At 37.4% G+C, this 15,338-nt stretch overlaps 1 protein-coding gene across 1 annotated transcript in view; it reads left to right on the forward strand.

Annotated features, from left to right (window-relative positions):
• The window catches only part of PLXNA2 (plexin A2), a 1,613,917-nt gene that overhangs the window by 1,172,670 nt on the left and 425,909 nt on the right, over positions 1-15,338 (forward strand). The window contains exon 15 of the mRNA XM_044077136.1: positions 6,335-6,471. Coding sequence (XP_043933071.1) covers positions 6,335-6,471 — 137 coding nt within the window. The remainder of the gene's footprint in view (positions 1-6,334; positions 6,472-15,338) is intronic.

The raw sequence follows: 15,338 nt of genomic DNA on the forward strand, positions 1-15,338 counted from the left end.
AGTACTGCATTAAGGCAGTACTAAGAAACTAGCACATTCCCTGAAATTACTATGAAAAGTCCACAATGAATAACTATCCTGAAGGTCTCTATACAGAGATGCTCTGGTGCCTGTTTAAACCAAAAATTAGGCTTCATCTTCCATTCACATGTCATCTACTGTGAAGTTCCCTCTGGGGTAACACTTTCCTACAGGCTTACTAATCTCATGTGTGAAGCAAAAAAAAAAGAGAGAGAGAGAGAGAGGGAGACAGATAGTAGTCAGTGCACTCATCTCTAGGTATGAATTTGTGCTTTGCATAATCACATTAAACTCATATGAAAAATACAGAAAGCCTTCAAGTTACAGTAAATATAATCTATAAATATGTACATCTCTCGTGTAGCAGGGAGCACCTGTGCCCTTCACTGAGCAAAGCAAACTGGTTATGAACCACGGCCAGGGCTGCACTACTGCTTAATTCACTCACCTATAAATTACGGCTTCTGAATTACTGCCCGCTGCTCGTACAAAAGTAAGGAATAGAATATCTCTTAAACCCTCAGGTCCAGTGGACAGGATAATGTCTCCTTAGTCAGACCACCTTTTAGTCTGTTTGACAGAAAACTTCTTCACAAAACATAACTACTGCCACTTGGAACTGTTTACTCTTCAAAATCAGAAGAAGCAGAAACCATGCAGAATTCTGGGAACAGATGACAATTTGTTACAAGACGTTTAGAAATGTAGATGCTTCTGTAACAATGACTGAATCAAACTGTGGCTCAGTAGCTATAAACAGAATGTACCATGTATTCTTGTGCAATGTATATGTAACATATGCGTCCCAGGCATTTCACAGTTTATAATACGCATGATCTTTCATGTAATACTATGCCTTGTTGCAATGTATATGTAACATACGCATCCCAGACATTGCACAGTTTGTAATATGCATGATCTTTCATGTAATACTGTGTCTTGTTGCAATGTATATGTAACATATGCATCCCAGACATTGCACAGTTTGTAACATGCATGATCTTTTATGTAATACTGTGTCTTGTAATATATATGTAACATATGTGTCCCAGGCATTGCACAGTTTGTAACATGCATGATCTTTTATGTAATACTGTGTCTTGTAATATATATGTAACATATGTGTCCCAGGCATTGCACAGTTTGTAACATGCATGATCTTTTATGTAATACTGTGTCTTGTAATATATATGTAACATATGTGTCCCAGGCATTGCACAGTTTGTAACATGCATGATCTTTTATGTAATACTGTGTCTTGTAATATATATGTAACATATATGTCCCAGGCATTGCACAGTTTATAATATGCATGATCTTTTATGTAATACTGTGTCTTGTAATATATATGTAACATATGTGTCCCAGGCATTGCACAGTTTGTAACATGCATGATCTTTTATGTAATACTGTGTCTTGTAATATATATGTAACATATGTGTCCCAGGCATTGCACAGTTTGTAATCTGCATGATCTTTTGCTCATTCACATTTAGTTTTACTATTAAATAATATCTGTATAATCTGCACAGGTTTGAATTCACTTACGTGTACTCTTTATTAGATGTTATCTATTTATTGTTTATTGCTTATATTATACAGTATAATTTATGTAGTACACTGTTATCTGTGTAGAATCTTTTAACTATGGTCATAGCTGAAAAGGATCCCAGAGTTTTCCAACATATCGATAAATAAATATAAAATGAATCTGCTAATAGAGCATTGTTATTGTTACTATAATTATTATTATTATTATTACTACTATTTTGTGTGTGTGTAAAACCTTCCCCTGTAAATGATTGCAGGTAGCTTCTGTTTGTGTTACTCGTGTTAACTTACAGACCCAGGCATTTTTGTAAGCCTTCATTTTGTGTAGTCTGTGAATTTGTGCATTTTTGTAACTCTTCATTTAGTATGTTATGTGAATGTCTGCATTTTCGTAACCCCTCATTTTGTATGGTTTGTGAATTTGTAATGTGCAGTGTCCTACTATATCACATTTTGTGAGTACTGTGATTCTGCTGTACATCTTCCTAGAGTCTAAAACATTATTAGAGAAGTGCCAGAGCCGTGAACCCTGCAGTTTACACTGCGTATTAAGTATAACGTCTTCGTAATGATCTCCTCCTTGGCTTCTTCCATTACCGACTTTCATTACAGTCCATTAGGAGTAATTGAGTACTGTTTCTACATCATTTTTGTGCATTGTTTTCTGCCTTTTCAGAAAAGCATATTCCACTATATCCATGCTGTATTATTAGCTAAAGTAATAAAACTGATTCTTACACTGATGCAGCTTGGCTTTTGTCCCCATAAGGGTCCATATTGCAGCAGTGACCACTAAGAACCTGTGGCTGAGTGCAAAGCCTAATCAAATTTCAAGAAAGGATTTACCAGACTTGCATGCCTTATGCCATCATGATCGGTAGTGGATTTTTACAGTGCCGAGTTGCCAGCCTGATGCCCAACCTTCAACGAAGGCACGCCCATTCACGCTCGCACTTACCTGCATGTCTTTAACGTCACTCGACCGTGGGGAGGACATGCAGACTCCACACAGAAGGCGCTCCAGCCGAGAATCAAATGGGAAAACCTCTTGTTGTGAGACGACAACACTAACCGTTGCACCACCGCGGCTGAAGGGATTTTTTTGGAGAATGGAGGCTTATGAATGAAGAACATTACAGGTAAAGTTAGAGTGATGGAGTCTTGAATGAAGAGGAAGGTGTTGTTTTCCATAGAGGCTGGTTCCATTGCTGTCACCCACAGATGGCGCTTTCATTATTGCCAACCAGCCCGAGAATGATTCCTTTGCTGGAATCTTTTAATGGGGAAGGCCTTAGAAGGGAATATTTCAACATCAGTGAGTAAGAATGTGCTTGTACTCATGAGAGATGTATCGGATGCATTTCAGTACCAATCCTTGTTGTAACTTTACTGTTAGAGCAAGCCACATATGGTTGATATGACATAAGAAAAGAGCAAGACTTTCTGTCACTGACTGTACATTGTTCTGCTGCTGATTGTTTCTTTCTGTGGTACCCTTCTTCTGATCTTCTGTCTGCTGTTATGTATGACAAGTATAAAGGAGAAAAAAACTTGATACAGCTGTGTTTTCCAAAACCAATGTAAGAAATTATAGTCCAGACTGATGGGTACTGCCATTCAAAAGATAGTAGTGTTGTCCTTTACATCCGTTGTCATTCCATATTTTACTTGTTAAACTATGTCTGATATTTTAATTTATAATGCTGTAACAGTGGTCCATTGTTTTGTGTTTACTACTTACAGTTTCCTAGACCAGCCTTTCTCAAAGTGTGGTCTGTGTCCCACTGGTGTGCCATGGGGATTTCCTAGTGGGCCTTGAGAGTTAATAATAAATATATCTGTCCTCTTCGCTGTCAGTTTTTTTTATGAAATAAAGGGTTTTGTCTGACACCTGGATGTGTTGCTGCCATGGGTCCCTCCTTTCTTGGAGCCTTTTGGTTAATCTCAGCTTGCAACTAATCAGCACAGATTCAGCAGTGTGCCAGAAACTGAAGGAGAAACCCTAAAAATACTAATTCTGTCTGTGCTGTGCGCAGAAAGTCTGTTACTTGACACCAGTGAATCTTTGAACTTCACTGAGACTGCATGCTTGTTAGGTATGTGTTACTTGGGCAAATGTTTCATTTTGGTGCTTGTACATACGTCAACATTTTGCTGAAGGGGTTGCTTTGGTGAATGTTTCATTTTGGTGTTTCTACATGTGTTATTGAAGGGGTCGCTTGGGCAAACGTTTCGTTTTCATGATTCTGCATACCTCAACATTTTACTGAAGGGGTTGCTTGGGTGAATGTTTCTTTTTGCTGCTTATACATATGGTATTGAAAGGGTCGCTTGAGCAAATGTTTCATTTTGGTGTTTCTGCATATGTTATTGAAGGGGTCACTTGGGCAAATGTTTTATTTTTGTGCTTGTGCATACCCCAACATTTTACTGAAGGGGTTGCGTTGGTGAATGTTTCATTTTGGTGCTTCTACATGTGTTATTGAAGGGGTCACTTGGGCAAACGTTTCATTTTTGTGATTCTGTATACCCCAACATTTTACTGAAGGGGTTGCTTGGGTAAATGTTTCATTTTGGTGCTTCTACATATGTTATTGAAGGGGTCACTTGGGCAACCATTTAATTTTGGTGCTTGTGCATACCTCAACATTTTACTGAAGGGGTCACTTGGACAAATGTTTCATTTTGGTGTTTCTGCATGCTGTACCTGGGCATTTTCTCTTAGGGAAATGTTTAATTTTGGTGCTTGTGTATACCTGAACATAGTAATGTAGATGTTGCTTGGGGAAATAATTAATTCATGTATCAGGGAAGTGCTTGTGCATACATGGTCAGACTGCTGAAGTGACCACTGGGCAGAATAACTTATTGTGTCATTTTAGTGCTTGTGCATACACAATGCAAACTAATGAAGGGATTACTGGGGAAAATTATTAATTAAATTAGTGAGTCAGGATTGAGATTTTATGTGTCAGTACTCAAAATATGGCCTATCTTTAAATCATGTGAGTTATGGAAGAGGCTAGTGGGCCACTGAGTTATGTGCTTTGTCCAAGTGGGCCAAGATCAGAAAAGTCTGAGAAGCATTGTCCTAGACCATTGAAAATATATACATTTTCCCATTTGATGATGTAACCTAGGCGTCAAACAGTGTTATGTGAATAAAAAGCATGCAGCATGTAGTGGTCATAGTATATTTCAGGCATGGTAACACTCTTGATATGTCCAGTTCCATCCTGAATTTTTTTCTTGCAGTTAGCAGGCACTGACTCTTGGCTTTCTCCTAAGACTAGGAAAAAGCCCCACAGAAGTATGGCGATTAGTAGGTGTGGCATGATATTGTAAGAATGCCACTTAATACAGTGCATTTTATATTTCAGCAGTGGACCTCTAAATTAAGTTCATTTATTTTGTGGTGTTTATATTGGTTTTAGGGGTGTACACTACCAGAAACAATGAAGTTGACTAACAGAATATTACCGTCTTCTACTTACTGATTTTTATTTATTGAAAAAGTAGAAGTCAGGATGATACCAGTGATGTATTACATTTGTCCTGTAGTGATTTAGATTAAATCTCAGCTTTAAGCCTGAAGGGTATATGTGCACCCAGAAGGCTGTAGTACTCAGTATGGGATGAAACTGTGGACACTGCTCCAAATGTAAAAATTCTATGTACTGTGCCCTAAGACCTGCAGTGCAGTGGTCATCTCCAAGGTTTGAGGTTCAGTTCAGGCCTCCTAATACTGTGTTGCTGAGGTTTACCTGCTCCACTTTTGACTGCATATATTTCCATTGGTTGTTTTGATTGCCTTCCATATCACAAAGACATGCTGCTTATGTTGATTATCTTCTCTTGTAAGCTATTGCTAGGTATGTGTTGTAAGGCTTTTCTCCACAGGCTTCCCCTGTAAAGAAGATTTTGGATCTGTGACACTAAGCCGATTAGCAAAATGAAATAAATAAATAAATAATACCATCTTGAAGTGGTGGAGATTTGCAGGGCTGTACTGTATATAAACAAAATAATTCAGCATGAGCAGCATTCATAAACAATAGTTCTACATATCACATACATTTCTAAATTTAAATTTCATTTTTATATTACCTGAGAAAATTAATTTTTATATGTTTAGACTGGAAAAAATTATACTAGCATATTTTGTTCTGTACAGCTGAGAGAGATATTCATTTACATTGGTATCCCCAAGCCTGGCATTGCTTTGCAGCAATGTTCTCTGTAAACATAGCTTCAGTAATCAGATCAAAGCAAACGATATGTTGGTGCTGTCCATCGCCAGTCAAGACCAATCTCACACAGAGCAAACTCATTGCTATTTTGCTTCATGATTCTCACTCCAGTTAAACAAGCATGAAAGCTACATGTGAGTAGACTGGAAGCCCTTCTAGCATTATAATATGAAAACTATGCAACAGCAAGTGTGTACCATGTAAGCTTCACAAGAACTAGACATGTACTACCAGAAAACAGAATCTGCAGTTTGTTTCTAAAATCATTTTTACATGTATAATACTGAATCTTCACTACCAGTGGAATAGGTGTAGCATTTTCCATATTTTGAAAACTTTTGTTCTGTTATTAAGCATAACAACAGTCAGTTCAGCAGCAGCAGTCATGATATATAAACACTGTTTTTACGTAGCAGAGAGCCAACACTGAAATAATAAAGTTTTAGTCTGAATAATTAAAAGTTAGAAGGAAAATATTTATTGCTACTACTTCTCTTTTTTGTGCATTCAAGATTCCTACAGTGAAAGAGCTGTTCCCCAGCAGAGGTCCTGAGTCGGGAGGCACCATGGTCACTATAACTGGTCAAAACCTTGGTGCAGGAAGCAGCGTTTCCGTGCTCCTTGGGAACCAGTCCTGTGAGTTCTACAGGTAATGAGGACATGTCTTGTGTTCTTATTTTGTGATCTGTAATGATGATTTCAATGCTTTGAGCAACATTTCTGACAACATCTCTGAACACTTCAGTCTGTTAAATTCTTTCATTTTGCCACATGAATTCTGGCATGAGCCCAGAGTCCCCTTTATGTAGGACAGGAACAACATAAGCAGATGGATTTAGTGCAAATGTGTCCACAGGTATAATTCATCCTTATACTGAGGGATTCAGTTGATGTTTTCAGATCATCTTCATGGTAGACCCTCTGCAAGAATGCTGTAGCTAGTATACATTTATACAAAGCAATAAGAAGGTTTTGCAGTGCATTTATACTGGTTGTTTAGAACAGAAGTGCAAGTAGGAACAAAAATATCTGCACAATATTTGATAGATTCAGACTCATTGGATCAATTCTAATCTTCGGGATGCCCAGAGGATGTGACCTGCAGAGTTTGATTAGCAGTATGTTGGGAAGACAGAATGTAGCAAAAGCCATTAGGATCCTTGAGCAATTTATTGATCATAGGATGATGGTTAAGTTTTCTATTCTGAATGTTAGCATCCAAGATTTATGTTTTGAAATCAGTGCCCTTGTTTACTGTACAGTGTCCATAATGCTGTAATGGATCTGCACTTTGCCCAGTTCCTTTTGGAAGGAGGTCATAGCCCAGATTAAAGGAACAATAGTTGAAGCTGTTCCCCATACAGAACTGTGTGCCACAGAACTCACTGTCATACCTGCACTCAGAGGAGAGCTGTAGACATGAGCTCCTCAGGACAAATGGCTACCACTGGACTGTGAACTTCAGTAGTACTTCTATACATCCTTTAATGCTTTTTTCCTAGATACTGGACTCTTACATACACTGTTTGTGGGCATCTAAGCTGAATGGGGATGTCTCCTTCATGTTATGCCCTTTGCTGATGAAGGCAGGAAGGCAAGTCAGTAAAGGTCATACAGGGTAACGCCTTTTTGTTTGAGATGAAACACTGAAGCTGTGGTTGTTTATTCATTTCTTGAACTATTTCTTAATGGGTTTCATATAGAAATCTTGTATGTTATTAGCATATCTAACCAACATGCCTTAAGTAGGTTGTTTTCTTTACGGTAAAATCATAGCTGATTAATCTAGTTTTGTTTTAAATACCTCCCTAAATATTGTGTGTTGTTTCAAAGTTAGTCATGATACTAGATCAATATCTCTGTTTGCTGTTAGCATTTAGATTAGAAGCTAACTTATATATATATATATTTATCTGTCAGGCTATTGTATGTATTTGTGTTATGCATGAGCATGTATTATTGCCATAATTAACTAGTGATATAAACTATGAAATAACCTACACTTGCTAAATATTTTGTACCTTCTTGATCACTGTAAGTCATACACATGCAAAAGATACATAAACACACACACACACAGTATGTATATATGTGTGTGTATATATATATATATATATATATATATATATATATATATATCTACATATATCTACATGGATTCACTTCAGAAGCTCGAAATACTGAAATCTCAAATTTCAGTATCTCGAGCCCAAAAAGTCGAATCCACAAAATAACGAAAAGTAAAAACCGTGAAATTCAAAACCTCGAATATTGGAAGTTTTGAAATTCGCAGTTTTACTACACACACACACACACACACACACACACACACACACACACACACACACACCATCTACCACACAAACACACGCAATCACTCTACTACATGAAGTGCGCCCCCCCACACCCCCCCTACTTAAATATTCTCACTCCAAGGTCACACTACATACAAACACACACAAAACACCACCACACAAGCCACTTTCTCTTCACACACACACACATCACAGCCCCTACCCAAACCCCTTAACACACACACACACACATACACTTACCTGAATACATGACCATAGCGGAACTTTAGAAGCACAAAATTCAAAACCTCCGGTATTCGAGGTTTTGAACTTCACGCTTCTAAACTTTCGCTGTTCTGTGGATTCGGCTTCTTGGGCTCGAAGTACTGAAATTCGACATTTCAGTATTTCGAGCTTTTGAAGGGAACCCATACATATATATATATACATATATATATATATATATACATATATATATATATATATATACATATATATATATATATATATATACATATATATATATATATATATATATCAGACTTTTACTCATTGGGACTCCACTAAAAATTTATTCTTCTCAGTTAAAAATTTCTGGTCAGTAAATATAATAAATAAATTAAATCAAAGTAAAAAAAAAATCTCTAAATGCAGGAGACGGGGCTTATTTCTGTTTATATACCAGATAGTTGTTTCTGGTGGAAAATGTCAAGTAGTTACAATTTCCTTTTTCTGGTGCAAAATTTTAGTAGCAAGTGCAATGAGATAAGATACTCTGAATGGAACTTTTTATGATATTCAGATTTGCCATTCAAGTTGCTGGTATCATTTAATAGTTGTATGTGGTTGCAGAAACCAGGGCATTTCAAATGTAACAGCAGCTATTTTATTAATTTCATTTAAAGCTCTGTGTTCATTAGTTTTCTACAAAATTTATATTTCTAAGAATGTCTCAGAGTTATGGTCTCTTCATCTTTAACTGTGTCTTTACATTACCTCAAACAAATGATACACAGAAAAACTACCTTTCTAATATCAGGCTTATTCGGTCTTTTCTATTTTGGGAAGGTTACTTTGAATTCTGCATGTAGTGCCAGGAGGTTGATTAGATGAAGCAGTTTATAATGAGATTCTAGCTAATTACAGCTTCTTTTTCTCTTGCCTCTGATCGGTGCAATGGGCAGATTCACCGTGACGGCATAATAATAGGAAGCCGAGCTAATTAACTGATCACAGGGAGGCTGGAGTCGTTCTGCCAGAAATGATGCGTCACATTGGATATAATAAAAGGGCTAAGCAGAAACTTAAGTTAAAATGTGAACACTTGCATACTAACTACCATACTCTGGGAAAACAATGAAGGGTTCAGTGTCTGCTTTCTCCATTATGTTAGCCCAGACCTCCCCCACTATGAGACTCTCAGATGTGTCACTTACCTGACACCTCCTGCTATTTTAGACGAAGGTACTACATGAAACAGTTCTCACCACAGTTCATAACTGTCAGTGCCCATATCTCACAGTGGGGAAATGACTGTACTGTTTAAAACACCTCTTGGGCAGCATAGTCAGTGGGGTGAGAGGACTGCTGATTGTCAGGCTGGTTGCCTGGAATGTGGGGCGCTGAAAGGTGAATCCCAGCACTGCTGCCAAGCAAGCTCTGAGTATTTAAGCAAACTGCAGAATCCCCACCCCTCTCATCCTTACAGAAGAACATCACAGATACAGGTAAAAGTTGTCCACACTACCTTCTCCCCCTTTGTTTTGTTTTTTTTTTTACATTATGTTAAATTTGCACAAATTCTGTTTTCATTAACTATAAACGTCCCTATTCCAGGGATTCCAAGTGCATGTGTACACATGTGTGTCTATGTACATTCCCACTTTTGAATAAGGTCTTGATAAAGACATTAAAAAATTAAAAAAGGTCTTTATAAAGTCTGATTTATCAACTGCCTGCTGGTAGTTTTCATCCCTTTTCCCTTCTGCTTTCCTTCCAAAGAAGAAAACAGTGTCTGCGTTTGTTCTTCTGTCTCTACCTTATTTATTTGTTTTTTTTTTTTTTGCCTATAAGGATGCACTGCTTCCAGAACATGATTATATTTTATTCATTTAAAAGTATTTTTATAGCAAAACAATTGGATTTAATTAATTCACTGTACCCAAATCTCTAGTAATTAAATAACATAACTATAGAAGGCCTTCTATTTTTATGAGAATCAGATCTGAATACAGCCCTGCAGAATTATGACATTTAATGTATTTATAATTTTTAAATCACCGCACGCCTACTGTTTGGCTGTGAAATCTGCTAACAGGTGCCACAATGTTGAAGTGGCTAGCACTGTTGCTTCGCTATGCTTGGCTTGGTTTGGTCCCCAGCTGGGCTACCTTCTGTGTGGCGTTTGTATGAATTTCCTATGTCAGTATGGAATTATGCTCCAGTTTCCTTTCACATCTCGGAGATATGTATTAAGTAGATTGGGATTAAGAATGCTCCAGATCACTTGTGGAGTTTTGTGAAGGTATATGTGTCCTGCAGTGGACTGGGGTAATTTCCAAGAGTGGTTTATGCCTTAATATCACTGCTTACCTTTATATGTTTCAGCTGGTCACATATTGTGAAGTGGCTATTACAGGTGGAGAAATCCTAATAAACAACATTATAAAATGATAGTGTGACTCATGCACCCCACCCACTAACTTCCTCTTTCTGTACAAGCTTACAGGTACAAGAGCCATGAACAGCATCATGGATCTAGAGCAAGTTTAAATTTGGGTCTGCAAGGTCACAGTGAGCTTGTGATGTAACAAGCACACACATTCTGAGCAGTGTTAATTTTGGAAGGCTTTACACCCCAGCCATCTTTATTATCTCTCATACACTGAAGTTACAGCACACCGGGAAGGGGCCCTTTCTTGTCACAACTGTCTTTTTTTTTGTAGAGCAGTTAATTAAATCATTATTGATTGATTGATTGATTGATTGATTGATTGATTGATTGATTGACATTTGATTACCAGGAAAGCCTCATTAGGTATAGACCCATTTTCAGTGGAGGCCCAGGGAGAAACGTTTGAAAGTATTACAAAACATTTTAAAAACAGCCATTTTAAAATCTTCATATATAATACAAAAACATCAACAGTTTAAATAATTATACCAAATTAGACATAATGTGGTAAAAATAGATGCAATTTATTTGACAATGACAATGATTTAATACTTAGAGAAATTAAAGGTAAGTTAGTATAATACAAACAGGAATTGCAACATGAAGTGAGAGAAAAAAGCAAGTTATGGCATATTTAGACAAAGAGTCGGGAAAGAAAGTGATTGATTGATTGAAGTAAAGAAATGAATGAGGACGGGAGAGTATGGAGTTTTAAGGTACGAATTAGGTACGGGTTAATATTTAGGGATATAGTTTATGCTGCGGTTGAGCAAGAACAGAGCCAGATTGTGGCAAGACGTGCACACTGTGTTCTACAAATGTGGATGTGGAATGAAAAATGAGCAACCCACAAAATGTTCAACATAAACACATCAAATATGGGAAATGTTCCTTTTTTGTGAGACCTCAGGGGTTATTATAATAGCTGTGTGGTGGGAGTTATTTCACATCACTCTATGCATATGCTTTCCCAGAAGGGGGGGGGCTGGAATTTGAGCACTCATACTTGTAAATAGTTGGTGTAGTCCCTTCATAGTCCCGGTGTGTTCTATTTAATGAAACTCATGTAGTATTCAAACATGTAAACACCTGGTTTAGTCGCTCCATATTCTTAGTGAGTCTTATTTAATGTATCTCATGTGGCATTCGAGCTTGTAATCACTTAGTAAACAACAGGACTGGGTTTTGAAATGGTGACCCGTAGAAAATCTAGCAAAATGATCGTATCCTTGTTCGAACTTGTTGCAAACTGAAACTTGAAGAATGCTCTGTGTATGAGCAAATATAGCAATGATGAGATAAGGTAAACATAATGGCAGTGAGTTAACATGCTTTAATAAGTATGCCCTGGCTCTGAACAGCTAGTTTAGTTTCTGGTTAATTTTTGTGACAGCAGAATTAATAGATTTGTAACCTGATGATCCAGAGTTAAAAATAAGAGGTTTGTTGAAGAAACTTTTTAAGCAAATGTGTTGTCTACTAAAGTTAATACCTGTGATTTAAAGTGGGGGATTGCATTGACAGGGTTGTGATTACTCGTTTATTTTACATGAGTTAAGACCCGTGGGGTGAGTTGCCATCATGGCACAGAATCTTTTCATGAGACTGGACCACTTCAGTGCATTCTGCTACAGAAAATAGGCAGCTGGAACTTTCCCTACTTGGTGTAAACTGTACCATATCTTTGTCTCTAAATTAATCGGGCTTTTACTAATAAGTTTAAGTTCTATAAATTTGACCTTTTCTACCCTGTTCTGTAAATGTAGAAAAAAAATAAAAAAAAACGTGTTTTGTTTTCCAGTGTCTCAAGAAATCTATTATTCTTTTTTGTGCAAGGCTGGGAAAGTGAACCCAGATTACAGCGCATTCTGTGCAGTGTTACAGTTTGTTTGTTTCACCTGTGTTGCTACTAAACTCAAGTTCAAAGATTATGAACTTTATTGAGCTTTTATGTGGTGTATGATTATGGCAGCTGCTTTGAAAAATAGACAAATAACAGAAACAGCTTCAAGGGTTTAGCTTCCCTATTGCAGAATCGATAGATTTTGTGCTGTTCTATAGTGTTAGTCACACAGATGCCCATAAATGCAGGGTTAGTGGACACTTTAAATTATCCATAATATTCAGCAGTGCCTTATCCAGAAAGGTTAAAGTAAATTCCTGAACTGTTCTTCAGTAAGTCTTCTTATGTCAGACAGGAAATTTCATTTGGATTATTTTCAGCTTCTTCCTTAACAGATCTGACAGGTTTCTCAGATTTATAATTCCCACAAATCTCTTGAGCTTTGCTTCCAAGGACAGAAGGATTTGAAAGACTCCCTGGGGCAGAATACACTAGTTTACTGCATCCATTGTAGTATCCCTTATGAGTAGGATACCCTTTTTCAGCTTAAATAAATAAATAAATGCCCTGTGCTCTCTGGCTCTGCATCAGAAGCTGAAAGCATAGTGAAATCGCTCAGATAGTACATGGACTTGTATGCATATAGATGCTTGCGCGCGCACACACACACACACACACACACACACACACACACACACACACACACACACACACACACACACTCACACTCACCTGTAATGCCGTCATTTATAGTCTGATAAACAGTGAAGGAGGAAACAGAAAATAAGATTGCTCTGAAAGTGCAAAATTTGTAGGCATTGCTGTGTCTGTGTCAGTGTGTCAAGTACCTTGAGAAAATAAAAGGAAGTTGTGTGGGAAAAAATGGCAAATGTTTATAGAGCTGTTTGAAAATGCTTGTCCTCAAGGATTCAGGAGTGGGAGAAATGAGGGAATAAATGAGGGAAAACAGCTTAATAACTAGGGAAGCTCTACTGGTTAGGATAAATAGCACAGTAAAAATTTTAGGTTGGTAGTTGAGATAGCAGAGTGAGAGAGAGAGAGAGAGCACAAAACAGATGCCAGAATCAGAGATGGAAGGAAGGTAAATAGATGAAAATAGCCTAGAGGAAAGAAATTCTGAAGATGTTGCTTTGGTTAGTGTGTACTTCATAGACAAAGCAGCATGTGACTTTAAGTCCAAGCGAGCTAGCTGGTCACCTTTTCTCCAAGGTTCCATGGCGTCTGAGATAATAATTAAATTGCATAGGGTTTGGCTGCACCCTTGCAAAAATGTAACTTGAGTGAGCATTGAGCAGTGGTACTTTTAATTTATTTCTTGTCATGTATTATGATGTAGAGCTGCTTATTAGAACTCTTCCTTCCACTTAGTCTGAACCATATCTGCAAGACTGTTTGATAGTTCCAGACTTTATCTGCAGAACTGTTTGAGCTGAGAACTGCACTTAACTAATTTGGGTAAAGTTCATTTTTAAAGGTTGGCTTTTAGAAAGTTGCTTTAATGTGTCTTGACATTGTGTGGTAGTTCAATTTTCTAAAGCTCACTAGTTAAGAATACTGTAGGTCAACACAATGTGTGTATGTGACAATGAGAGAAAGAGAGAGCAGGTACACCAGCGAGTATTTGTGTGCAGATGAAGGGAACCTAACAGATCTCCTTGACTCACCTACACTGAAAGATTGCACCAATCCACAATTATCATCTCTCAAAATCTACTACTAAAATGATCAACACACTGGCAGTCTGCACAGTGTTAAGCAGCCAAAGGGATCTTGAACCTGAGTACATCTGTCAAGGTGTTATGAATACCAGTCCATTCACAAGGAGTGGACAAGCTGAGACTGCAAAAAGTTATGTTACCCGGGTTGGGGGGGGGGACAGGAATCAGCAATAGCCAGTCACATAGTATCATTGTGAAAATTCAGTACAATTTGATTTGGAAGTGTAAGCAAGTGACTAAAATATTGTGGCTTATGTCTGAGAGCACTTGCTCCGAAAGGACAGCCACCCCTGAATAAAGGATAAATGTGCCTTGCATAGTATGAGCTGAGCCTAGTAAGGCCTAAGATAAATATCTACATTTGATCTTAAAAGCTGCATAGCCTTCAAGATATCAGGACTATGCAGCTTTTAAGATCAATTATCCTAACAGATATGTGACAAATTTGTGTAAATAGTGTTTCTCATTTAAGATGGATGGTGCAGTTTACACTCTTGGCCTAGCATTAAACAGCATCCTACCTTCTCCAAGAAGGATGCCACAATGTGAACAGAAAATAACTGACTTCAGTAACTGCCTTAGATTTTGGTGTTATACGAAAGGGGTACAATATTTATCAGCCTAGGAAGATATGTAAGACTAACACAGTAGTTTCTAAACAACAGTATCAAGAACTTAGAAATAAGGCAAAGAAAAAAACAAATAAAACAGGATAAAATAAATTTCTGTCATAACATTCAAAACACATAAAAAAAACCTCAAAAATTCTGACCAGCTATAAACTCAATCCTTCACCCAGGAAAATGTACTACACCAGCACCAAACATCCACAACAATTCTGATAGCAAAACTACCATTTTTAACAAACATTTTACTGATTCTGTAATTGCCCTTTCCAAACAGCAAACTCTTACTCCTGATACCAAACCAGCCAAGTCTATAACTAGCAAGGCCTCATTCTCTTTC

This window comes from Protopterus annectens, chromosome 7.part0 (assembly GCF_019279795.1).
Source record: "Protopterus annectens isolate FY-2018-M chromosome 7.part0, PAN1.0, whole genome shotgun sequence".
Lineage (NCBI taxonomy): Eukaryota > Metazoa > Chordata > Ceratodontiformes > Protopteridae > Protopterus > Protopterus annectens.